Raw genomic sequence first — 26340 nt, forward strand, 5'->3', positions numbered from 1 at the left:
TGGAGAGCCAGCAGGTCATCATTTCACGAACTGATTTGTTATAAATTTCTCAAGTGAAGCTACATTGCTTGGAAGATCTTTTGACGTAAAAAATACAAAGGTATGTGTCTAGTCGTTCTAAAAAACTTGGCATTTAAACAAAACATGAAGCCGAGTTATGTAAGGATTCTCTTACCAATAATCATGTTACGTAAAGTATTGCATGTTATGAAACCTTACTGTATTCTGTGACATTACTCTCTATGCTTCATAATAACATGTTTTCATGGGCTGAGAAAGTTATGTTATTAAATTTTAAATTCTTTAAATTTTAAATTGTTAAAAGACAACATTCTCCTAGTCTTGATTTTAGTTTACATAATTCATCATAATTCATAGCTACTTTCATACACATTACTAATGAAAAGTCTTGATTTATTGTCAGATATATGAATTGCTGCATCTAATTTTAGAAAAGCTTTCTGTATTTCTACTGAGCTAAAGAAATTTGATGTATTTGACAATTACTCGAATATTTCTGATTAATGAACCTCTTAGAGCTAAGGCTGTTTATGCAATTTCATTTGAAACTTATTATTAGTATTCCATAAATTATTATATTATGTGGATTGCTCCTCATGATTTTTAAATTTACTGCTTTTTTTTTTTTAAAGATTTTATTTATTTATTTGAGAGAGAGAATGAGAGACAGAGAGCACGAGAGGGAGGAGGGTCAGAGGGAGAAGCAGGCTCCCTGCTGAGCAGGGAGCCCGATGTGGGACTCGATCCCAGGACTCCAGGATCATGACCTGAGCCGAAGGCAGTCGCTTAACCAACTGAGCCACCCAGGCGCCCTTAAATTTACTGCTTTGAAATAGAACGCTTTTCAAAGAAAAATAAAGATTAAAATGTTGAGTGGAATAACCGTACCTATCCACTTGAAAAGATTCTCCATTCCATAATTTTCATCCAAAGGAGCCACTATCATCCTTTTTTTTTTTTTTTTAAGGTTTTATTTATTTATTTGACAGAGAGAGACACAGTGAGAGAGGGAACACAAGCCGGGGGAGTGGGAGAGGGAGAAGCAGGCTTCCCATGGAGCTGGGAGCCCCATGTGGGGCACGATCCCAGGACGCTGGGATCATGACCTGAGCTGAAGGCAGACGCTTAAAGATTGAGCTACCCGGGCGCCACAGGGCCACTATCATTTTACTATTACTTTCTTCCCCACCTTTTTCTCCTCTCGAGTCCTTCTTCCTTCCTCTGATATTTCTGGGCACTAGGTCTAAATCAAGATCACACACTCTTCTTCGCTCTCTAAGAGAGTACAACCTATGTAGAGGGTGTGTATGGAAAGATAAGACTCCTCCCTTAGCAGAACTGAGCCTTTCTCCCTCTGACTCAGGCAGAAGCCTAGGAGCAGCGGGCAAGGCATGAGAAAAAGGAAAATGTTCCAAATACATTTTAGGAATTGGAAAGTAAAACTAGGAAATTGGTTTGTAGGACTTGGTTGTTTTTGTTTGTTTGTTTGTCTGTTTTGTTTTGTTTTGCAGGGGGTGGGGAGGCTGCTGGCACAGTTTAAAGCTCTAGGAAAAATGAAACTCAAATAGAATTATCCTCAGCCATTTGCTTTCTGGCTTTGCAACATGTGTACACGCATTTAAAGTGAGGAACTAACACTGTTTAAGGGAAAGCCTTCAAGATGTGTACCAATTTTAAAGCTTTTTCTCTTAAAATTCTGGGAATAAGGAATTTGGTGAAAAAGGTTAGTTCTTTCACATCAGTTAAAGTCAATTTAGTCAACATCACAGTCCTTGTGAGTGAAAACGTCAGAAAAGTTCATTGAAGATACACATTTTATAAGTGACTTACTAAATACACTTCCATACCCTTTCCTAATACTTAATTTAACCCATCCAAAGAATACCTTGTTCTCTAATAGGAATTCATCCATAATCACATCATCAATTAATCCTTGTAAATATCTCAAAAGAAGTTGTATTGACTCAAAGTTCTCAGTAAAAAACATTCTTATTTTTCAGGATGTCCAACTTGGGACAATTTGACTCTGATTTTTACCAATCTAATTATACTACTGATAATCAGGAGCAGAGTTCTGAAGATTCTAATGCCTATGGACATGTTTATGGATCTAGAAAGTAAGTACTTTATATTGAAAAATATGCTTTTCATTTTAAGAAGGCATAATATTTTAGCAAGGGTTTCCACATTGGGAGGGCTTCCTTGGGGAAAGCAAAACTCTCCCCAGCATATCTTGGTAAAATACCCAAGAAGAAATGTCAGGAAAGGTCAGAGAAATCAATTCAGTTCACCGCAGGCCCATTTATAAGTGTGTGGCTTTTCTCCTCTTTTCAAAATACCATTTAACAAGGAGACTGAATACAGGCCCTGGACAGAACAGAAAACATTTTCATTTTACATGATATTTTTTGGGAAACTGCTCAAGAAATAGATTTTATTTGACTAGTAAACATTTATCAAGTGCTTGCTTGTGTGTTAGGAATTAAGAAGGGTGCTACAAACCCGAAGATAAAAAAGAAGTCTATAATCTTTTCCCTCATAAAATGTAAGAATTTATGTTGGACAGTGGCAATTAAATATGCAATTATAATACAGAGTGAAAACTCTTAAATGGAATTGAAATAAACATATTTCAGAACGTGTTATTTATTTTGAGTTGACAAGTCAACTTGAGTTGAAAATAAAAATGACTAGAATTTAGTAATTTACCCTTTACTAGGGTAAATAGGGCATTTAGGGTAAGAAGAATTGGTTCAAGTTCAGGCTCTAGCCTTTGTGATATGGGGAAAGACTTTTAACTTCCCTGACTGTCTTACACTGAAAACTAAGGACATTAATAATTCCTACTTCATGGAATTATCATGAAGAGCATTGTGCTAATGTGTAGGAGAGTATGTTTTAAAGTAAAACCATTATATAAATGTTATTTTTTCCTATAACTATAGCTTGCCAAAGCAATGAACACTTGGTCATCTAAAGTCCCTTAAACTTATTTTATTTATTTATACAGTTGCTGCTTTGATGTTCTTTTGTGGGTCTAGATTAGTGAACTGTGAGAAGGGTCAGACCTCTCAACTTTCAAGATAACTGTCACTGAACTCTTACTATGTGTTAGGTACTATTGTGAACTTTATGTAAGCTAACTCATTGGATCCTCAGACAATCCTGAGATGAGGGCCAGTATTTTTCCCTGCTTTATTTATGAGAAAGCAGGGACCCAGAGAAACTAAGGAACTTTTTCAAGGACACATAGCTAATAAGAAATGGGTTTGGATTTTAGTTCAAGGTTGTTTGATTAGACCCAATACTAGGGTGGACATATAATTTATTGTACAATCAAGACATTTGTAAGAGTAAAATGTATGCTAGTAATGATAATTTGGTACAATAGGAATAAAACTGGGTCATCTTAGGTAAAGATGGGATGTGTGGTCACTGTTTCATTCCGACAAGTTTAAGCCAAATAACCATATAACAAATATTTCAAATTTATTAATTCTTCAAGTTTAGTTTTCTAAATACAGATAAGTACACTGAAAGCTCCAGATAAAGGAGGAAAAGATAAAATAAATACAACAGGCAGTGGGAACTCTTCTGTTCCAACTATGTACGGGACAATTTGGAAATTGTTTCCACAGGCTGATCACTCCTGAAGACACAGGCAGATAGGTGCTATTTTCTAGCTACTCCTGCTGAACCACTACTCGAAGGTGATAGGGAAAGGTATTGATATAGAATATTTTTAAAACTATAAAAGTTAAATATCTGGAGTTTTATCCCATTCACGAACCTAGTCTATGTTGTCCAGGTTCAGTCAGGTACCATAAAAATTTCCTAAAATGAAAAACAATCTATACCACTCCCTTCCTCCCTCGCTCTCTATGAATGTTATCATTAGGCAAATCAAGATATTTTAAGAAAAATAGGACAAAAGGATAAGGCTGTAGAGATGGCTCAATCATTGCAGAATCTAACTACAGAAAAAGAACTTGATTTTATTTCATTTATGATTTATACTTTGGAAGATCAAGAAAAAGTGTTTGGTGTCAGAAAAGTGTTAATCAGGCAGAGGGAGTAGCTTGGGCATTAAGGTCTTAACAGGATGGTAACTCAAAATATATAATCCACAATGAGAGCTATCTAATAGGATTTTTCTGTTCTGTTCTCCTATTTTAGTGAAAGAAACTAGTCATCTTCTGTTTCTTTTCTCCCTTCTTTTCTCCAGATGGAATAAACACCTGGGTAGCATCCACAATCTACATTTTCAGATTAAACTAAACTAAGAAGTCTAATAAGAGAGAAACAAAGCTTTCTCTTTATGCAGGGACTCATGGACCACAGCTTTCTCACCCTTCTATGCCCTGCCCGCAAACCACCACCCAATTTTCTTTCTCCATTTGATTACGCATATCAACATTGCCCAGAAATCAAGATGACAAAGAAATGGAAATTAACATAACCAAATGGGGAAAACTCAAGATTGTATTGTATTAAGTTGATGGCCTAGCCTGCTTCAGTTGCTTAGCATTTAAATCCAAGTCGTGATTTGGGCACAGTACCATTTAAATTCCAATCCACACTACAAGTCTCAGGAATTAGAAAAGGGCATATTATCTGTGGTAGTTTTATGAGGTACATAAAATATGGAGTCAAGTCAGTGACTTACTAGTGTACATCAAACTCCAGAGACTCGATCTTTTATTCATACAATGAATAGTTCAATTAAAATACACCCCAAATCAGAATAAGATGCTAACCATCCTGGCAAAAAACACAGGAATCCAGGGGATAGTTATAGTCAGTTAGTCTCCTTCTCTCTGTCTCTCTCTCCACCCTTACCCTCATATATGGGAGTTTGTTTTAAAGATTTTATTTACTTATTTATTTATTTGAGAGGGAGAGAGAAAGAGAGAGAGAGAGAGAGAGAGAGCACGCATGCACACACATACACGCATGTGCCTGCAGGAGCAGGGGGAGGTGGGAGGGGCAGAGAGAGAGGGAGAGAATCTCAAGCAGTCTCCACCCTGAGTGTGGAGCCTGACCCTGGGCTCAATCCCATGACCCTGAGATCATGACCTGAGCTGAGATGAAGTGTCGGGCTCAACCAACTGAGCCACCCAGGTGCCCCTATTGGAGCTTGTTTAAAAAGCTTGCTCAGTGGCATACTGATCTGAAAGCTGGTCGACTGTGCTTACTAAAACAATAAAAATATTTATATTTAAAAACGAGTTTTCTTATTTTAGAATAAACAAGAAGGAGTGTCCTCATTTGAAATAACTGTTCAGTCATTCGGATAAGCACTATTTCCAATCACCTGTAGCCAGTCCTCTAGGCTCTATTTTCCCACTATATTTTTCTATTTTTTAAAATGAGAAATCTATTCAAACTATTTAGAGAAAGGAATAGACATTTCTGCAGAAAAGGTGACAACAACTAGAAAACCCCCTTTGAATGTTTTCATAGGACTTTAACAAATTGAGACTGAATCCCCAGCTTTTGTGAATCCTGTGAGCTGATCTTCCTCTAGTATCTCAAACATAGTTTTGACACTGCCTATGGCCCGTGTGCACCTGCCGTTTCAGCCAGAATTCAGTATAAGTCAGCTCCCCTGCCACCATTCCCTAAAACGCACCATCATTCAACTGATCCTATACATTTTGTTCTTACCAGGGATATTTAAAATGCCTGATTTTACTGGTTCACCTGGAGACTGACATAGATAAAATGTTTCTGAATGTACAGACTACATTTTTTTAATCAACAGGGTATTTTGGTTGTCAATCGGTCATACTGTTGTCTCAGGCTGTTTCAGGTGATGGTGTTGCAAATTCTGAAACCCCTCTTAGTGTCAGGTTCCTGGAGGCACGCTGTATCATCTGGCTATATGAAATATACCCATACTTTACTATTAATTAAAATGTGCAGGTGGACTTTCAATGACTTGTACTTATCTGTTGGTACATTTTTTACCACCTGATTTACACTCTAGCCCTCCATGTGACACTGGGAGTCAGTTCATTGCCCCCATGCCTCCTGGATCAGATTGACAAAGGAAAGCAGCGTCAGGTGGCCATCACGAAGGAAGTCCAAACCAACAGTTTTGGAAGAACAAAGCTTTTAATAAAATATGTAGCTAGTGACTATGCGACAGGACACAGAAAGCATATTTCTGTAATCATAAAAATTATAACTGAGTCTTTTAACAATGATGTTCTATATTTGCTTTGGATGGTGAATGTTAAGTCCTGTTGCCTCAGAGCCAGGTAGAAACTTTTCCCCAGCTGGAGACTACGCTTTATCTTAACACAACAGAATCCATCTGGAGACTTGTTGGAACTTTATAAACCCAGGTATGGGTGGTGAAAAGGGAAATACTGAAGAACTGGTGAATGTACAGAAGGTTTTTATACAGACCAGGTGTATGGCCATTGCTTTATTGCTTAGAGATAAAAGTCCTGGCATGGGTGTAGTGGAGATTCTCCTGGTAAGAAAACACAAGACTGGTGGGATGTTGTCAAAGTCAGTTTGGGTGTTCCAAGGAAACCAAAATGATAATAAGTGAAAGATGATCAGCACAGAAGGCATATAAACTCCTGGCCTCCTATTTACATTGTTTTCTTTGAGGGAGAGACAACTACTTACAAATAGAGAAGATGCTGTTCCAGGGTTTGTGGAAGGTGTCTAGAATGCTTTAGTGTAAGTCTCAGGAAGAAAAGGCATACCAATACATAGCTCGTGCTTATTGATCATTTTTTGCATGCCCAATACTATTCTAAGTGCTTTACTTATTTCAGCTAATTTAATTTACAATAATCTTATAAGGTCCATTATTATTATTATTATTATTATTATTATTATTATCATTATCATATAGCAGACTTTTTTATGGCTTGGGTATAATTGGTAGAAGAACCTTAAGCCCTGTTCAACTTTGATATTGACTAATACTTTTTTTTATTTGGTTCTTACTGGTTCACATTTTTTTGAGGTATAGTTGACATACAATGCTATATTAGTTTCAGGTGTACAATTTAGTAATTAGACAATTCTATACATTAATCTATGTTCATCATGATAAGTGTAGTTACCATCTGTCACCATGCATTATTACAGTATTATTGACTATATTCCCATGCTGTACTTGTCATCCCATGACTTACTTATTTTATAACTAGAAGTTTGTACTTTTTAATCCCCGTCACCTATTTTGTCCATCCCCCAAACCTCCTTGCCTCTAGTAAACCACTAGTTTGTTCTGTGAGTTCTGTTATTAACCTCATTTTACAGATGACAAAATCAAGGCACAGATGTGAGGTAATTTGCCTAAGATTATAAAACTGGGATTTGAACACAGGCAGTCTAACTCCAGAGGCGTATTTGCTAACCACTGTCCTTGGTTTAGGATAAATTCTATCATTGGACTGTTTTTACAAGCAGAAGTGTAACCCCCACAGAGTCAGGAAGCAAAAGAAGAGTAGTATGACCAAGAATGTTGCCAGTTATCCTAAAGGAATCTTTTGCAGTCATCTCAGAATTGTTTTAAGTAATTTTTACAGGAGGAAGAGATGCCTACTAACAAAGTGAATGTTTAAACGCTACCAGCCAGAGTCTGGTGTTTCTTTTGGTCTAATTCGGTTGACATTTGTTTCATCTGGAATGATGTGCTGAGTTAGATATCATCAAAATTGTAATATGCATCTTCTCATGGAGCTAATTAAGATGCTGTGTAATCAAGGAGAAGAGGAATATTTTGCTGGTATACTCTGCAAAACTCCCATTACCATATGAAATATAGATATGATATAACCTTACCATCTTAAGTATTGCATACACTAATCTAACTCATGCAATTGCCTTTAATAGGTTAATATTTCAGGGCTATGGGGTTGACAAAGCAATTAGTAAAGTGTTCAAGATAAATGGTTAAGAGCACACTTATCATGATGAGCATTGAGTAATGCATAGAATTGTTAAGTCACTATATGGTACACCTGAAAGTAATATAACCCTGTATGTTAACTATATTGGAACTAAAATTAAAAACTTAATGAAAGAAGAAAAAAGAAATACATGGTTAAATAAAATTATGGTTGTTCATTGCAATGTTCAGAAAAAGGCCTAAAACCTGAGAATTGGGTTTATTTACAGAGTTTGTTGGGTAGAACTGTGGACTAATCATGTGACTATATTGGTATTGCTTAGATTTTGTTTATTGAGATGTAGTATAAAATGTTACAGTCAACATGTACAAAGTTATAAGATAAAAAGAGAGAATTTTAATTCAGACAGTGATGGCAGGTGACCATGGTAATTTTTGTAGATAAAAGCTTTTGAAGTTTCCTTTGTTGGACAGATTTTGAAATTATACTTTCTTAAATAAGTGCTGGGAAAATTTTAATATTATGCCTCCATTATAATAAGGACAATAGAGCCCAAGCTCCTGATGAAGAAGTTTTGCTGGATGAAGGAGCAGAGAAAGAGAGGAAGGAAAGAGAAAGGGATGGGATCTAGCTGGTAATGGGCACATTTTTTTTTTTTTTAATGTGTTTTTCTCTTTGCAGGGGTTGGGTCAATCACCTAGGCCAAATTCCCTCCTTCATGGAAATTGCTTTGCAGGGAGTAATTGTGAAAGTTACCTTTCCTCAAGCCTGGTTAGTCAGACCTGGGCCTGAGTTATGGTGATGCTAGGACAGTTTGTTCATGAAATAGTCTTGGTTAGATGCTGGCCCATTAAGTCAACTTCATTTTCCCCTTTTATACTTCTAGAAATGCTTACATTAAAAAAAATATGGATCAAGGGGGGCTTTTCATCAACCAACAGGCCATTTAGTTTCTTATTTATAATTCATTTCTACCAGTACTTTTGATAGTGGTTCTATTTTGCTGAGAAAAAGAAAAAAAAAAAAGGTTAGGAATATGCCTCATGGCTAAGGGAACAATAACAGTAATCAACATATGCTGTGGAGGATTCAAGAAAGATTACAACAGGTCCTTGTCCTTAATGAGCTTATGGTTGAATTAGTGAATGATTAAATGCATATATCTTTATTTTGGTAGCTTTATTTTCCAAGAGAAGGTTATTATCTCTGTCAGGCTTACTCATATAAGGGAAGTTGAATATGTTATTCTTAGACTTCATATTAAGATTAATGTTGGAAGGAAAGTATGAAAAGCCATTTTGTAAATATTTTAACACAAAGAAATCACAGGGAGCTGCAAAGTTCAGAATCCTGAGCTGTGTTTTTAGCTTAGCCTAAGGGGTTCTGATGAAAGAAACTGAAACATGTTAATAAGGACAACTCTTTATGTGTCTTCCCCTTCCTTCAGGTAAAAACAATTTAAAATGATCAAGTAACCTCCTATACTTCTTTATTTCCTTCCTTCTTTAGCTCTAAGAAATTATGTACTGAGTGTTGTTTTCCAGCTTTCTCACACAAATGGTGAAATAAAAAACCAATAAAAATGTGGTCAAGGAAGTATCAAAGTATCATGTTTCAACAAAACTAAATTACATATTTCAAAAGAAGGACATTAGGCCAGACGTAGAATCCTTTTAGGTACTCAAAGATAATTGGCAGTAATTGGGAATGGCCAGAGCTAGAAGGTCAATTTATGTATTTGTTTTTTCCTATGAATTGACTCTACTATTAAAATTGTGATTTTTACTTATTGCTTCCACAGATTTATAGGGAATGTCATGTTTGATGATTGCCCCTGGAAATCAGTAAAAAAGCAACATCGTATAGTCTGAGCACTGCTCAGGCAGCTTCACTTAGGAGTCCAACACCTGAAGTATTATTTTGTGACACTGGGCAAGTCCTTCAGTCTCCATGAACCTCTGTTTCTTTATCTGTAACATGGGATTAAAACTACAGTTTTTACCTTACAGAGTATTCATTATGTGAGAAAATGTGAGGGGAAAGTTTCCAGCACATTGTACATAATCAATAATGATTAGTTGGTATGGATCTTTCTTCTAGAACCTTCTCATGACCAGTTACTTCATTTTTTTTAATTAAAGGTAAATTTTAAGCAAGTTACTTCTTTCATGGGTAAATAACCACAAAAGCTGGGAGAACTCATAGAAGGAGAATTGTAGTTTCCTTCCGCAATTCATCATGATATCCCATTCTGAGATGTATAAAAATCAGTATTTTTCTTTCTCTAGACAACAAGCCAGCAAGCAGCCTCAGCCTGTCTTTGTCCCACCAGAGATGCTCATGTCATCAGGTTGAGAGGGACAATTTTTTCAGCCAGCATCCAACCCGGATTATTATTCACAATCTTCTTACGTTGACAGTTTTGATGAAGAGCCTCCTTTGCTAGAAGATAAGTTAAGGAAGTGCTATTAGTGTGTGATCAGCTAGAAGAATAATAGCAATAATCAGCACTTAATGTGCACTGTCAGCATGCCCTTTACAGTGTTTTATGTGCGATCGTTCCATGTATAAACAAGTCTGCCAAACTAAGGTGCATAAACCATTGGAAGTTTGTCTCATGCTTGTGTGGGGAAAACTGGAAGTAGATCTGTTGCCATTGCTGTGCTATTAAATGCAGTTATCAAATGTTTCTTCGGTTTGTTAAAGTGTGGACTCCCTGACTGGGGTCCAGACAACAGTGAACACGTCTTTTAGCAGAGTGGTTATATCAAAGTAACGACCCTTCCCTACCGCAGTTAATGAAGCTACTTCATAACAGCATATTGTATCTTCTGCTATGATGCCTGGGAGCCTAGGGGGTAGTTTCTCAATATTTCTTTATCGTCATGGAGACAAGCCAGTTTTTTTTTTTTTTCCCCTTGGCTCAGAGGAGCCCCCTCATCTCAGCTAGGTATGGCTAAGTGGGGAGGAATATATGATTCCGGTAAATAACACTGCTGGTGGCAAGGAAACCGGTGGACTTTTGCAGCTGAGGGTCCTTCAGGGATTTTTAGGGATATTCCATTCATTCACTGATTTTTTTTTTCTTTTTTTAATCCAGCCTACATCTGCTACTTTTGCTCTTATAGCAAATCAACATTGATGCCAGAAGCATAAGGGCTAGAAAACTAAAACTCAAGTAGATTTAAATTTAAGAGCCAAGGAGAAGTATGACTATATGAATAGTTAACAATTATGCTCTCACCCCTTTATATATGGTCAAGTGAAAAGGGCTAGATTAAAATTCCCAATATTTTACACCAAAAGTTCAGTGTTTGCCTCATATGAACAGAGCCAACCACTTGGTATTAAAACAATCTTTCTTTGTCTTCAAAATTAAAAAAAAAATGAAAGATTTAAACCACTCAGAAAAGCACAGAAAATTATATCATAGGTTTGTTGGCTCTTTAGAAGCCAGTTAGATTTTGGGATCAGTTACGTTTAACCAATTCATTCCAGTTTGCCTCTGCAATAATAATCAATATCTGAAAATTATAAGTTATCCTCATTAAACATTCTCCTTGATTCCACCAACATCTCTACTTAAAAAAAAACTATCAGTTTTTATACAATTGATGTCTATTCAATATGGAAATTCAGCAAATAGAGAAATATATGAATAAAAATATAAAAACCACCTAAAATTTTGTCTCTATGATATGACTTCCATTAATGACTTGATGTATTTTACTCCAGATTTTATTCTATTTTTATGAGTGTGTATGTATGAAATACATATATGTAAATATTTTACGTGTGTATATATTTTAAGTATATACACTTAAAAATGAAATACAATATTTTTTGAATATGTATGTATTTATGAATACTTAAAAATGAAAGTTGGATCATACAATGGCTATAAAGTTTTATAGCTTTTTTTCTAAAGATTTTATCTATTTATTTGACAGAGAGAAAGAGAGAGAGAGAGCACAAGCAGGGGAAGTAGCAGGCAGAGGGAGAGGTAGAAGCAGGGTCCCCACTGAGCAAGAAGCCCAATGCTGGGCTCAATCCCAGGACCCTGGGATCATGACCTGAGCTGAAAGCAGACACTTAACTGACTGAGCCACCCAGGCGCCCCATATTTTGTAGTTTTTAAAGTTACTTTATACTGGGGCGTCTGGGTGGCTCAGTCATTAAGATCTGCCTTCAGCTCATGACTTTCAGCTCAGGTCATGATCTCAGGGTCCCGGGATTGAGCCCCGCATCGGGCTCCCTGCTCAGCGGGAAGCCTGCTTCTCCCTCTCCCACTCCCCCTGCTTGTGTTCCCTCTCTTGCTGTGTCTCTATCTATCAAATAAATAAATAAAATCTTTAAAAAAAAAGTTAGTTTATACCAAAAGTATTTCTATGCATGTATTCTTTAAAGTCATTAAATATTATTTAAAAATGTGATATAGAATGGCTTCATAATATTTTATTATATAAAATACCATAACTTAAACTCACCTTAAAGGCTATTCCTTATAATAAGTAATGCTTTGGCGAACATCAAAGTAAATAACTTTCATCTCTAGAGAGTCTGTCCTTAGGATGGATCCATAACACTGGGATTACTGGGTCAAAAGATATTTATATTGCCAAGCTGATCTAGAAGAGCATGATCCCCTACACCATCATAGTAGAATATGAGATGTCTTTGTTAATTAGATGGGTAAAAAGCAATACTTTGTAGTTCTTGGTTACTAGAAAAGTTATACTTTTTTCTTCATGTTTATTGACTATTCTTGTTTTTCATATTCTTTGTCAGATTTCTTATTGGAATCTTAAGATTTTTCCCTTCCTTGTTTGTTTTTAAGGATATTTATATGGTAAAGATATTTAATGATTACCTGGAATATGTATTGCAAACATTTTTTTCCTAGATGGTGTTTCCCATCTAATTTGTTAATAGGATATTAAAGCATATGGAAATTTTAATACTTATGTTTTCAACTCTACAATATTTTTCTTGGTAAATTTTCTTTCTGTTTGCTCTTTTATTTAGAATATATTTCTCCAGCTCTCGGTGCTTTTGTACATTCTTCAATTTTTAAATTATCTTTTTGTTTTGCACTTAAATTTTTGATTCATTAAAAATTATTTTAGGTTAGAGTGTGAGGTAGGATTTAACATTTTTTTCTTTAATGAATAACAAATATTTCCTGTAACATTTATTGAAAATAATCTTTTCTTTTCTGCTTGTCTGAATGTCTCTATTGTGATACTCTAAACTAGAATGCATCCTCCCTAATATCTTATTAAATTCAAATAGGAAATATACTAGATTTCCCCTCCCACTGTATATAGCTTAGAGAAAATTCTTAGATTTTATTTTCTCTTTGTGACTGTCCCCACCAAATTGCTAGTGTATTAGAGATACAAGAGATTGCACCTAATATAATTTTGCATTTTGAATCTATGAAATTTCTAGATGCTTATTCAATACGTTCTTCAGGCTGGATGAATTTGTGAAAGCCTCGAGCCTCATCTGTTTCAAAGATATGAAAAAGCCACAGGCAGGGTTCCTAGGATAAGGTGATAAATGTCATTTGCTAGTTTTTATTGAGCATACACCAAACAGGGTATCACATTATGAAGCTATAATAATTAATATCCCTTGCACAAAAATACGTTATTTGAAAATGTGCTTCTTTATTCCTTAAATACTTTGTTGTCTAAAAGACTTGTTTGGTGGTTTTATGTAAGAATGATAACTTTTGCTATTTGATTATATACAGTCAATATGTCAACAAACGTATCTTGAAGGATAATAGTCAATTCAAGTCTGTCAAACCAGAAAAATTACTCTGATATTCAGTACTTACATTTGTAACACAGCCTGTGTTTATATTTAAAAGGCCAGTGCCACAATTTGCATAGAAAACAAAGATATTAATTCATTTTTATAGCAAATATATCATATATTTTACTACCACTAGATGACAGCAAAACAATAACTTTTACATTCAAATTTCACAGCAGTTTCATCCTTTATCTTGTATAATAAGGTATTAAATTAGGTTATCTACAATCAATAGATACTTATAATCTCACTTGCATAACTTGTAATAAATTTGAAAAACAAAATATTATGATGATGTATTTTGGTAGAAAACACAAAATCTTTTTTGGTATGATAATATTTGGCAGGTCTTATGTTCACTCACCGTTTTCATGACTCAATGTTGAAACACGTGCAGAAGTTAATTATGCCATCAAATAAATATTTGAAATCAGTAATAATGTCTCACAAGGCATTTTTCATTTGAGTTTCTTCAGGAATAATTATTTTGCTTTTTGAGGAAAAAAAGTATTTTGAATTAAAGGCCACTTTGTTGTGGTAAATGCTGAAAACATATTGCTAACATAAATGTCTTAATTGAAAATAAAGTTTGAAAACAACATAAGGCTTAGCTGAAATTAGTTTAAACGACAATATTTCTCAATTTTAAAAATCTTCTGCTTTTTAAAAATCAGATTAGACATTCTAACTTCATTTTAAGCTTGTTGAACTGCTCATCTCCTCAAAGTGTATGTTCATTAAGAATTATATAACTGTACTGTGATAATAAAAAGGATGCAGCGTGGAAGTTGAAATGTACATAATTTACTCACTATTAACCAGTCAAATTCTTTCTTTTCAAGCTAGGGATAGCAATTGCCAACCTGGATATGAAATGAGTGAAAAAATATCCTTACTACTGCAGTGTAGACCAGTGTCTGTCCAAACTTTTGAAGATGTCTAAGTGCCTGTTAGAGTAAGACCCCTGTGTCGTGGCAGGCGTTCAAGTCCATGTGGGGACCCCGGGGTCATGGCAGGCGTTCAAGTCCACGTGGGATTCTGTGTATAGAATGTCAGACATGCGAGCTGTCAGGCGTCATGTGCTATGTGTGGTAACACAGGTGTCACGTGTCTGACCAAAGATGATCATTAAATCCTGGGAAGGGAAGTTCAATGCCTCATACAAATGATTTAGGGAAAAAACCCTTCACACGGAGAACTGGGCTCAATTAAAAAAAAAATACAACCATTATGAGATTAGATACACAGTGACATATATGTCGTAGCTATATGGTTAAAAGCAAGATTTTTGTTTTTTTACTGTTGTTTTGTTTTGGGGGGGGGGCGTGTGCGCCTTTATGCCAACCTCTTCCTGTTTCTCCCACCTTCAGCTAACCGCTTTTCTACTCTCTTTCTATGAGGTGACTCATTTTTCTCCTTGATTTCAGACTCCACATATGATGCCACACGGTATTTGTCTTTCTTTATTTCAATTAACATAATGTCCTCAAGGTCCATCCATGTTGTTGCAAATGGCAGGATTTCCTTCTTTCTCATGAATGAATATTCCATCATACATATATCCTGCATATTTTTTATCTGTCCATCCACTGACAGACATTTAGGTTGTTTCCATGTCTTGGCTATTGTGAAAAATGCTGCATTGAACATGGGAGCTCATATATCTCTTTGATACCCTGTTTCCGTTGCCTTTGGGTATATATCCAGAAGCTGGATCATATAGTAGTTCTTTTTTTTTTTTTTTTTCTTTTTAAACTGGCCAGGTTCAGGGCTCAGGTCATAGCCTCTGGCTGCCACCCATTGCTGCCCTGGGGACTGACTTGCAGGGCTCCGTGCTAAAACCACCATCTCTAGGAGCCCGTGTCCTCCAGCTGTAAGTGGACCTGTTGTCAGCCTGGCCTGGGAAAGAGCCACAGTGGGGCGGTTGGAATGCCAGAGCCCTATTATTTATTTATTTATTTTAATTTTTGAGGAATCTCCATACTATTTTCCTCAGTGGCTGCATGAATTTAAATTCCCACCAACAGTGCACAAGGGTTCCCCTTTCTCCACATCCTAACCAATACTTATTTCTCCTCTTTTTGATAATAACATTCTAATGGATGTGAGGTGGTATCTCATTGTGGTTTTGATTTGCATTTCCCTGAGGACTAGTGATGTTGAGCACCTTTTCACGTACCTGTTGGCCATTTGCATGTCCTCTTTGGAAAAATGTCTATTCAGGTCCTCTGCCCAGTTTGTAATTGGATTGTTTGTCTTGGGGAGGAAACATGGGTTCTTGAATCAGATTCTCCAGTGTTGAAACGTATATTTTCTGCTTCTACCTCTGTGACTTTGAACAAATTCTTTATATCTCAAAACCTCAGCCATCTGATGCACAAAATAGGTATAAAATAATAGTCCTAGCCTCATTACATGTCTGTAAGACTAATGCATACAAATTTTGTAGAGCTCACAGCAGAATTTGGTGAAAACAGTAAAAAAAAACCACCACCAACAAACAAAAAAACCCCATTCAATTCTTTTTAGTTGAAATGCACTGTTCTTTACAGTAGTTTATCTCTAATTATTCTGGGCCTCTGCCTTACTCTTATTCAAATTTAAAATGATAGAAGGAGAGTAGCCAGCTTGATTATTGGTTCCTAATAAAGTCATGTTCTTCTCCTTTTTGAATGTTCTTTTTTTCTACTCAAGATACATCTTAATGTTTATCTTTATAGAACTGGTGAGAAAAGAAACTGATGTGGTGTTAATATTTATTTCTGTATTCAGTGGATGTCAGATGGCTGGGTTTTTTAAAAAAAATGTTTAAATAAAAATGTAAGAGGGGCAGGATCTAGCAGAAGGGTCTGTGAGGTGGCAGTCAGAATTACTTAAAAACAAAGCATTGGGGGAAAAATTAGGTATTTCTAAATGAATTTGGACTCAAGGACACTGAGCCCCACTGATTTGGAATATTTTATTCTACCACCAGCACTAATAAAAGGGAAAGGTTAACTTGTCTCAAGAATTTAATCTTTGGATACACGGACTCAACCACACTAAGGGAAAGGTTAACTTGTCTCAAGAATTTAATCTTTGGCTACACGGACTCAACCACACTAAGGGAAAGGTTAACTTGCCTCAAGAATTTAATCTTTGGGGCGCCTGGGTGGCTCAGTTGGTTAAGCGACTGCCTTCGGCTCAGGTCATGATCCTGGAGTCCCTGGATCGAGTCCTGCATCGGGCTCCCTGCTCGGCAGGGAGCCTGCTTCTCCCTCTGACCCTCCCCCCTCTCATGTGCTCTCTGTCTCTCTCATTCTATCTCAAATAAATAAATAAAATCTTAAAAAAAAAAAAAGAATTTAATCTTTGGGTACACAGACTCAACCACACTAAGGGAAAGGTTAACTTGTCTCAAGAATTTAATCTTTGGGTACACGGACTCAACCACACTAGCACTGACCTTATTAAAATATGGGCGCACGAAAGAGCCATCCTCTTTTCTCCTTTGTGGAGGTTCAGGCAGTTAGCATAGAACTGCTTTTGTCATCAGGCAGGGTGGAAATAAAATCCCAGACCTGGGCTAAATACCTTTAGTTTAGATAATACTGCTAATTAAACAATTATACCATGTTTGATATAAGTATGATATGATTTCAAAAGTGTTGCAGGATTTTCTGCCTTTAGTACCCACAGTTCTTGGTCACACCGCTTCGAAGAATGAGGAGGTAGACCAGAAGAGTGGTGGGCAGCAAAGCAAAGTATATTGAGTGATAGTATAAAGCTCCTGGAGAGGGTGGGGGGCCCAAGAGGGTTGCCCTTGGAGTTTCTGAGTTTAGGGGTTTTTATGAGCTCTTTTGCAGAACTATCTTAAGCAATCAGGGTGTGCCGAGTCATGCCAGTCAGGGCTTGGGTCAGGTATCCGTCTACCTATTAGGTTAATGTCAACATACTGATGGTTTCTTTTTGCTGACAACTGGGGCTTATGTCTTAATTGCCCACTGCCTGTGATAATGACAGATGGTTTGTGGCTAATTGTCTTATTTTAGGATGTTTTGCAGAAGTCATTTCTGCAAAGGCTGCAAAGCAGAATGCTACTGTAGTCCTGTTTAAGCTGCAAAAGAGGATGTTAGTGCTGTTTTAGCTGTCCTGACTCCATATTTTTCTTGTTGGGGACCCTGGCCCTGACTGCCTAACTGTCTAACTAACTCCTAACAGTGTTATCAAGGGAAAATGGGGGAAAAGGAAATATCTAAATAAGCAATAGGATGAGACTTTCGGTCTGTTAGCTACCATTTTATTTTATTTTATTTTTTATTGTAGAACATCTATTTCCCAATTTTCAACTAGATTTTAAGCTTGTATTTGGTGCATAAGGCAGGGAAATTTTTCCTTGGTGTAATTATTTCTCTAAAATACTTCTTTAGTTCCTTGTTTGGGAACAACAAATCTTTTTTTGTTGTTTTTGTTTTTGTTTTTGAAATTAACTACATATTGCATAGAACTTTAGATTTTGAAGGTGTAACAATCAGATTAAAGTGCTAAGTAAATTGATGAGATATGTTAAATTTAAGTAAATATTATTCATGTTTGTGTTTTATGTTTGTATTATTACCTTTTTTTTTTCTTTTTGCAGAACTTGGAATTAATTTTGATCACATATGGCAAAAAACCTTGACCGTGTTAAACCCGCTGAAGCCAGCAGATGGCAGCATTATGAATGAAACGGACCTCACTGGGCCCATCCTGTTCTGTATCACTCTAGGAGCTACCTTGCTTCTGGTAATAGACAGCGGCAAGCACCAGATTTTAATGTGTGTCCTTTCAAGTGTCGTTTTCAAAGAAAGTGTTTGTTAAAACAGAAGAAAATGTGTTACTTTATATAGTGTAAATTGTTTAATTCATAACTACACTTTTTTTGGGGGGGGGTGAGAGAGATATAGTTAATTGAACCCTAGTGACAAAGAGAAATGGCCCTCAAGTTATTAGGACAGATAAAATATAAATGTAAACAGAATTTCAAAAATCAAATCACCAAGCAAGTTTTCAACAAAGCAGGCGATCCCTTATGTCTTTCTTGTTATTCAGAAAAGATTGTCAATCTGAAATATTTGAAGGAACACATGGATTTGGGAAACAGAGGCCCAAATTTTATTTCTCGTTTTCTGTGACATTTCTGTTGTGACACCAGAGAAACCCCTTCTCTTTGCTCATCATTTTCTTTGCTGGGGTGTACCTATAGAATATTTCCAATACTCTGTGAGGTATGAGTAAGAGATGAGTCGCCTTGTTTCTGGTTAGGTTATTATGAGTACATTACTTTGCAATGATAACCAGTGATTTGTTTATTCAATCTATATATTTCTCTGTTATTTGAGTTTCCTGCTTGTTATATAGGCAATTTTCCCCCCTGACTTTACCATTTGTCTTGTGTATGGGCCTCTTTCTTCCTTTAAATCTGTAGTAATGAGATTGAGTCCCCAAAGAAGTAAAGAAAAACCCATTTCCACCCAAGCTAAGTTTAGAAGACATTTTAGCTCATACTTTAGAAAAATGTTTCATTTAAAGAAAAAAGAAGAAAAAGAGAAAAGTCTATGATTTTAAACCAAGGAGGTAATGACCATATGTTAAAAACAGAGGATGAAAAAGATGGTCAGGCCAGTCTGAAAAGTGTAGTTTCATTAAGGCACAAAGAGATAAACTTGACAGGAGAAAGAATACAGGAAATTAAAAATTCTAGGAAAAGCCCTTAAAATAACTGTTCAGTCCACGTCTCTATCTCTTGGCTATCCACTTTCCATTAAGTGTTTTTTCTCCAATGTAGCTACAGTTTTCAAAAGTAGATGTAAAATGTATTTGCAACTAAATAAATTTTCACTCTTTATTTATTAATTTACTTTATACCAATCAAAATACTGATAGCAATCTAGTTTCTGCATGGTGATATGATTAATAATCACATCATATTTATCCAATACAATAGTATTTCGTGATAGCATCTTATTTCTTCCTTTGAACTGCAGCAAATGCAAGTACTCTGTAAATCAAACACTATATCAACTAGAGTTTTAATTTAGTCTCTAACCTCCCTTCTGTCTTTGTCACAGTAATTTGATAATCTTAGCTACACTAAGTTAATACCATGTCAATTAATCAAATAGAAACAATCAATTTAATATATTAACCCATATTTCTTTTTCAAGTGATTTCTAATATAACAACTGTTTGTTTTCTTGTGGAAAATGTTACCATTTCCTTAAAGGAAAACATTAATCCCATTAAGATCTCTTTGGGGTGTGTAATGTTAGTCGGAATTATTTAAATATCCTCTTTTTTAAGTACAAAGCAATATAGGCAAAGAACTCAACTGGAAGTGAGAAAATTGGATGTACCCTTAACTTTGCCTCTAGGTATGATCTTGAAATTTTTGTTTCCTATTTCTTCATTTTGAAGACAAAAAACGTTTATGTAGGTTCCTTTCAGTTCTAAAATTTGGAGGAATATGTGAAAGTGCATACTTTCTGAAACATTTTAAGCAGACATTATCAGTTTAATTTTACCATTAGACATGATTACTTCAGAATTGATTCTAACACATGTAGAGCAATAAGGACCAAAAACAACAACAAAATCACCCAAGTATATACTAATGAAGTCAGATTTCACTCAGAGACTGTTTGAAGCTAAACTAACCATGCCCTGGATATCTAGAATTAAAATGTAAAAGAAAAGTTTATGGGCTGGAACATGCATTATACTAGAGAAAGCAAAACTAAATCCAAAACAATATTCAACTTGTTCGTTTTCTCCAGAGGCATGAAACTTATAGTTATATACTTATCATTTTTATGATTTATGTTGACGTAAGGCATGACACAATATCTTTTACTGGACTTTCTTCATGTTGAAGAAGGCGAACCAAAGAGGACAGCCTCAAACAGCATAAACTTAGTTGTATTCTTGCTCTCAGAATTATTTTCACACCCAAAACAGAGAAGATAAGTGGTTTAGAAGTATGGCTCCATTTAATTTTTCCAGTAGATCTAAGAGTATAATCTGGAAAAGGAACATGCATGACCCACGTAAAAGCATAATCAGAAGAATAATGAGTATTGCAAATCCAGATATAGTAATGAAGATGGTACAGGGAGGACGAGTAAAGTTTTGAGGTTAAGAAGAAATGGAACATTTGCTTTCATTTCAGTTACAAGCCCTTTTTTAGAATTTGAAACAAATTAAAAATGGCGGTGGCCCCTGCCAAATGGAATTACAACTTAGAATGGATAAACTAACAAGAAAAGAGATGAAGAGGAAAGTCACTAACTGATATCTAAAGGGACAGTTTTACTATCAAATTAGTTTTGTCCACCCTCTGTATACCCCACCCTATTTATAAAATGGCGTGGGGTCAGGAAGGTCTAGCTCTGTGTCCTTTGGTTGTGAGGAAGTGCCCTTCACCGTTACAACTGTTGCTACCTCAGAATTAGCCCATCCAATTAAAATATTAAGTAGGATGTTTCTCTAATCCATTAAAGTGATTTTAAATAGTCACTATTTTCCAAGTGGAGCAAACTCACCCAATAGAGCAATAACTGAGTGATTCTTAAGCATGTCCATTAGCATTATTAGTATTATTTCACAAGATAGCCGTGAGAATACAAAAGTTACTCAATAAGAACTCGTTATGGCTAATGCAGAAGAGAATTCTGCAAGCATAGTCCAGGGACATTTTGTGAAAGGACTTGGTAGTGACCAGTCTCCCCATCTGTGTAGAGGCAGAAGAATTCAAAATAGCTAGACAATTTTGAACATTAAAATGGCCATAATATTCTCCATTAATTAATTGCAAAGTAAATATCTCTTTACTCTGTAAGATATAAAGACTGTACAGATAACTGCCATGGAGAAGAAAACATGACAGCTAAAAAGCTCACTCTCTGAATTTATCAGATCCTTCATTGTTTTGCACGATTCCCATGAAAAACAGAGTCCACCTATTCAATATTTATCCAGAATTTCTAATCAGCTTTATGTAAATAGAAAAACTAAATGCGTTCTTTACTGGAGCTTTGGCATCCTCGGGTAGCAAACATTAAAATATCCCCTGTTGAATCAAACAGTAGTTTGTGACTTTCTCTGGATGAGTTTAATGGGACTATTTCAGCTCCCAATCCCTAGTGCCTGTGGGAGATGGCTGTTTTTATGAGTCCTCAGAAAATCAGTGTTGTATCCTGAACACTACTGATTTCCCTTTAACAGTACTTCTTTTATGATTCATTACCAGTTGGTTTATATAAACCAGGTTTTCATAAGGTATGTTCAATTAAACTGGTAATAAAAATTAAGAAAACAAAGGATTCTGTGGTCAAATAAGTTTAGGATATGCTAGGTTAAGTAAGTCCCATTATCTTAAGACTTGTGAGAGCTCCTATAGATGTCCAGGATCTAACTTTAGAGCAAAACTGACTAGGTTCAAAGCCAAGTTCCACCACTTAACATTATTTTATTTTGGGCAAGTTACATATTCTCTGCACCTTAGTTTCCTCATGGGTAAAATGAGTATAATAATTGTACCTATCTCATAAAGTTGTTGTGTGGATTAAATAATTTAGTACATGTGAAATGCTTAGAATAGGATCTAACAGTAAATCCTATAGATATTTGCTAACATTACTAATTTGCCTTGTAAAATCTTCAAGATGAAATTGGAATCTTTTTCATTAATTAATTAGTTCATTTAATTATTTAACGAATAGGGGGAGAAAATATATTCTTACTTATATCTTGTACATCTAATAGGTGATCTATGATTAAAAAAACACCTAAAAATTTTTCATCTTTTCTGTGGCATGCATGTGCCACCCCAAATATAATCAGTAATGTTTGTTTTCAGGACCCGAATTCCTACGATAGCCAGTGTTTTTTTCCAGAACTCCCAGTCTCCTGATGGCTGTACCTGAGAAAGACATGAAACAGTGTTGGGCTGATTGATTCTAAAATGCTCTCAGCTCTGTTGATGTTCCAGTTTCCTCTTGATGTTTGTTGTGTGTTCACCTGTGTTCTTCCCATTGTTTCAGGCAGGAAAAGTTCAGTTTGGTTATGTGTATGGCATGAGTGCCCTAGGTTGCCTAGGGATTCACACCTTGCTAAACTTGATGAGCTCCTCAGGGGTATGTTATGGCTGCGCGGTGAGTGTTCTGGGTTACTGCCTGCTCCCTATGGTCATCCTGTCCAGCTGCGCCATCTTCTCTTCACTGCAGTAAGTGTCTGCGTGCGCTCATGGACCCCACATGCACAGTCCTCTCTCAAACTTGCCACACCAGGGTAACAGTTAACCTCTTTCTGATCTTTTTGGGAATGGAATTGGGGAAACTTTGGCTATTAAAAGCTACAGACAAATTCAGGAAAGTAAGTCAGTTTTGGCTCAGGTACTGTTCCTATTTGGATGATTTAAACAATAAATTAAACCAAGTTATCTGTGAAAGTGGCACTTTGGAAGTTGTTGCCTTCTTCAATATGAACTATTGTCCAGGGTAATAGAATAGCGACAGAAAATTCACTTGTTTGATTTTGGAAGATCAAGTGCCTGGTGAGCATTGACAAATTGCTTCAGCTCCCAGGCACTCTGCCTTCTAGGCAGCAAGCAACTGTTCTTTCTCAGCTGGGCTCCTTGCAGTGAAGAATTCCCAGGAGCCCTGATGAGGATATTAATGCTGGAGAACTTTATAGCATATATGCTCAGCCAATAGATTTTTTTTCTTTTTTACTTTCTCAGAAGTTAGGATTTGCAATTCAAAACTATTAATGAGGATCCAGTAGATATGTTTCTGTTGGGCAGTTTTCCAGGGCATATGCACATCACTACCATGGTTTGGAGAGAGCAAGTAATTACATAATCCTTTGTCCCCTACATGCTCTGAACCCAATAAACATTTGCCATCAGTGTTCATTCTTCTATATCCAAGGAGGCACAATTTGCATTTTTTTGAATGATCCACATTTTAGATTATTAACACTACATTGGATAGCATATTATATAAAGAATGTACCAGTGTCAGAGGTAGACATTTTAGGAGAGCCTTTAAAAATTTTGTTTAGATATCTCATATAGTTTTTTTTCATAACATTATTGAGAGTGACTTAGTTGGAAATGCTACTTTGTTTTAAATGGTCTCTATTTATTTATTTATTTATTTATTTATTTATTTATTTATTTATTTATTTATTTAGCTCGAGTGAAAGGGGCAGAGGGAGAGGGAGAGAGAGAATCCCAAGCGGGTTCTTTAGCAAGCTTTTCCATTTACTATGTTGTTTGGTACAGATATTTGGCATGTTAATACAGAATTTAGTTCTACAACTTCTATTTTGTTAAATGCTTCTGCCAAAGAATGCTATAATGATTTACCATCTAAAAATTTTAAGTTTAAAACATTATTTCCAGCAAAGTTAAGGCTTGGAGCATCTCAAATGACTCTAGATTATTAGGGGAAGAAAATAAAAACTAAAATGAGATTTTGAGAATCATCAGAAGTCTGGACCTTTTTTCGATATTCATTCTGAAATGATAAAGGATGATTTAGAAATCTTTTAAATTATATTAAAGGAGAGTAAATGATCCAACCCCTAAGGCTATTACACTGAAATTTCCTTTTTGGACATATTACTATATCATTCAAATCAGTCATATATAATTTTACAGTTTTGTTCATAAAAACCTGCATGTTAGGTTGACCTATAAATTATTCCTGATAGATATTAATTAAACCAATGCATATCATATTTATTAGGGTGCACTTGAAATATTTTTGGTTTATTTATAATCCAAAGCATCATAAGCTATACTGTACAATTTTTCATTTGTTTTTCTTTGGTTCAGTTATTAAAAGTAAAATTTTTGTCATTTTCACAAATGATAAACATAATTCTCAACTTCAGATTATACCAGCATCTAGTGAGACAGTGTAGTTTGATGGTGAAAGGAGCAATGTGCCATTAGGAATTAAGAGATCTTGACCTAATGCCCATTTCACTGTGTAATTTTCCTCAAGTCACTTCATTGATCTAAAGCTGGGGACTAGATATCTTGTGATCTTTTGTAGATCTTATAGCTTATTTTTCTAAATAATGCATTCTTTTTTGCACATAAGGAGAGAAATTCACTCTTTACTCCCATATCTCCTCTTTTATCCCCATGGTGGCTAGATTTAACTACCTTATTTGCCCATTTCTTCTTAAAGAGCCAATTGCCTCCACAGTTATTTTTGAAGATATCAATTTGAACAAATCCATTCCAATACTCTAAAGAATCCACAATACACCTACAAAAGGAATCTTCAGCGATGAGGTGGGAGGCCACCATCGCTCATTGTGTTCCTTACTTGAACAATGTCAGGCTTTGCTATCTCAGAAACTTGAAAAGCGGACCTGGGCGCAGTGGGGACGAGGCCCCCTACTGGAAAGCAAGTCCAGTTATCTTTCTGCCTCATACCGTGCACCAATTTGGGAAGATAGTGTAGGAAAATGAATCTGTAACTATTAAAGAGGAACCTAAGCATAGTTTTTATAAAAGATTTTCAGGAGTTGGGATTTGAATGTTGACAGATGAGGGTAATTGCAGGTGAATTTTTGTACTCCTATTAGTTCAAGTTTTACTGAAGTATAAAATGTTTACCTCTGATGGGGAATCTGACTTCCATATTTTCAAGCTGGCCAAAGCCTTTGACTTCATACAGTTCTTCACCCTCATTTTGCAAATGGAGAAAGTAGTTATAAATATTGTACCAAGGACATTTCAGAGGCAGCTCTGAAACAATAATCTCCTTTTCTCTTGATATAAGGTAATCATCTCTTTTGTCTTTGCTATAGGGGCACCTTTGGAACTGTGTTGGCTCTGGTCATCGTTGGCTGGTGTAGTCTCTCAGCTTCCAAAATCTTCAGTTCAGCCTTGGGCATGGAAGGACAACAGCTTCTTATTGCCTACCCTTGTGCCTTACTTTATGGACTTTTTGCCCTCCTAACAGTTTTCTGAAGAGCATTTGAGATGGTGTTTCAAGATTCTATTTGTTTCCTGTTCACATTATCCTGGAAATGGATTAGCATCCAAATTTGGTAATATGATTTCTGCTTTATTTCTGTTGAGAGAATAATAAGCAAAGAGATAAAATGGCACTTAAGGATGGTACTTTAATAACTTGTTTAGTTTGAATGATGTTTTGCTTTTCGGTTTGGTGCATTAAAACATTTTAAAATGCTTTAAAATAAAAGGGGATATAGTTGTACTGCTGTACCCTGCTTCTCTGAATGGATCTATTTTTTTATTTTATTTATTTATTTATTTTTAAAGATTTTATTTATTTATTCATGAGAGACAGAGAGAGAGAGAGAGAGAGAGAGAGAGAGAAGCAGGCTCCCTGCTGAGCAGGGAGCTCGATGTGGGACTCGATCCCGGGACCCTGGGATCATGACCTGAGCCGAAGGCAGATGCTTAACCATCTGAGCCACCCAGGCGCCCCTGAATGGATCTATCTTTAAGAAACTGTAAGTAAGTAAATTCACATGATGACTGTGCAAAGTAAATCAATGGTGAGCCTTTTGAGAAACATTCATGACAACTCAAGCTACATTACATGATTAA

General features: G+C 35.8%; 1 protein-coding gene across 1 annotated transcript; it reads left to right on the forward strand.

The window, feature by feature from the left end:
- On the forward strand, positions 1-25992 carry YIPF7 (Yip1 domain family member 7). The gene is given in 6 exon segments (XM_035005053.1): positions 1-100; positions 2022-2138; positions 10190-10350; positions 18343-18488; positions 22784-22965; positions 25572-25992. Coding segments are annotated over 5 exon segments (768 nt in total). The 5' UTR covers positions 1-100; position 2022; the 3' UTR covers positions 25735-25992.
- Positions 25993-26340: the final 348 nt, after the last annotated feature.

Source organism: Mirounga leonina, unplaced genomic scaffold (genome assembly GCF_011800145.1).
Source record: "Mirounga leonina isolate KUSES-001 unplaced genomic scaffold, KU_Mleo_1.0 Mir_129, whole genome shotgun sequence".
Classification (NCBI taxonomy): Eukaryota; Metazoa; Chordata; class Mammalia; order Carnivora; family Phocidae; genus Mirounga; species Mirounga leonina.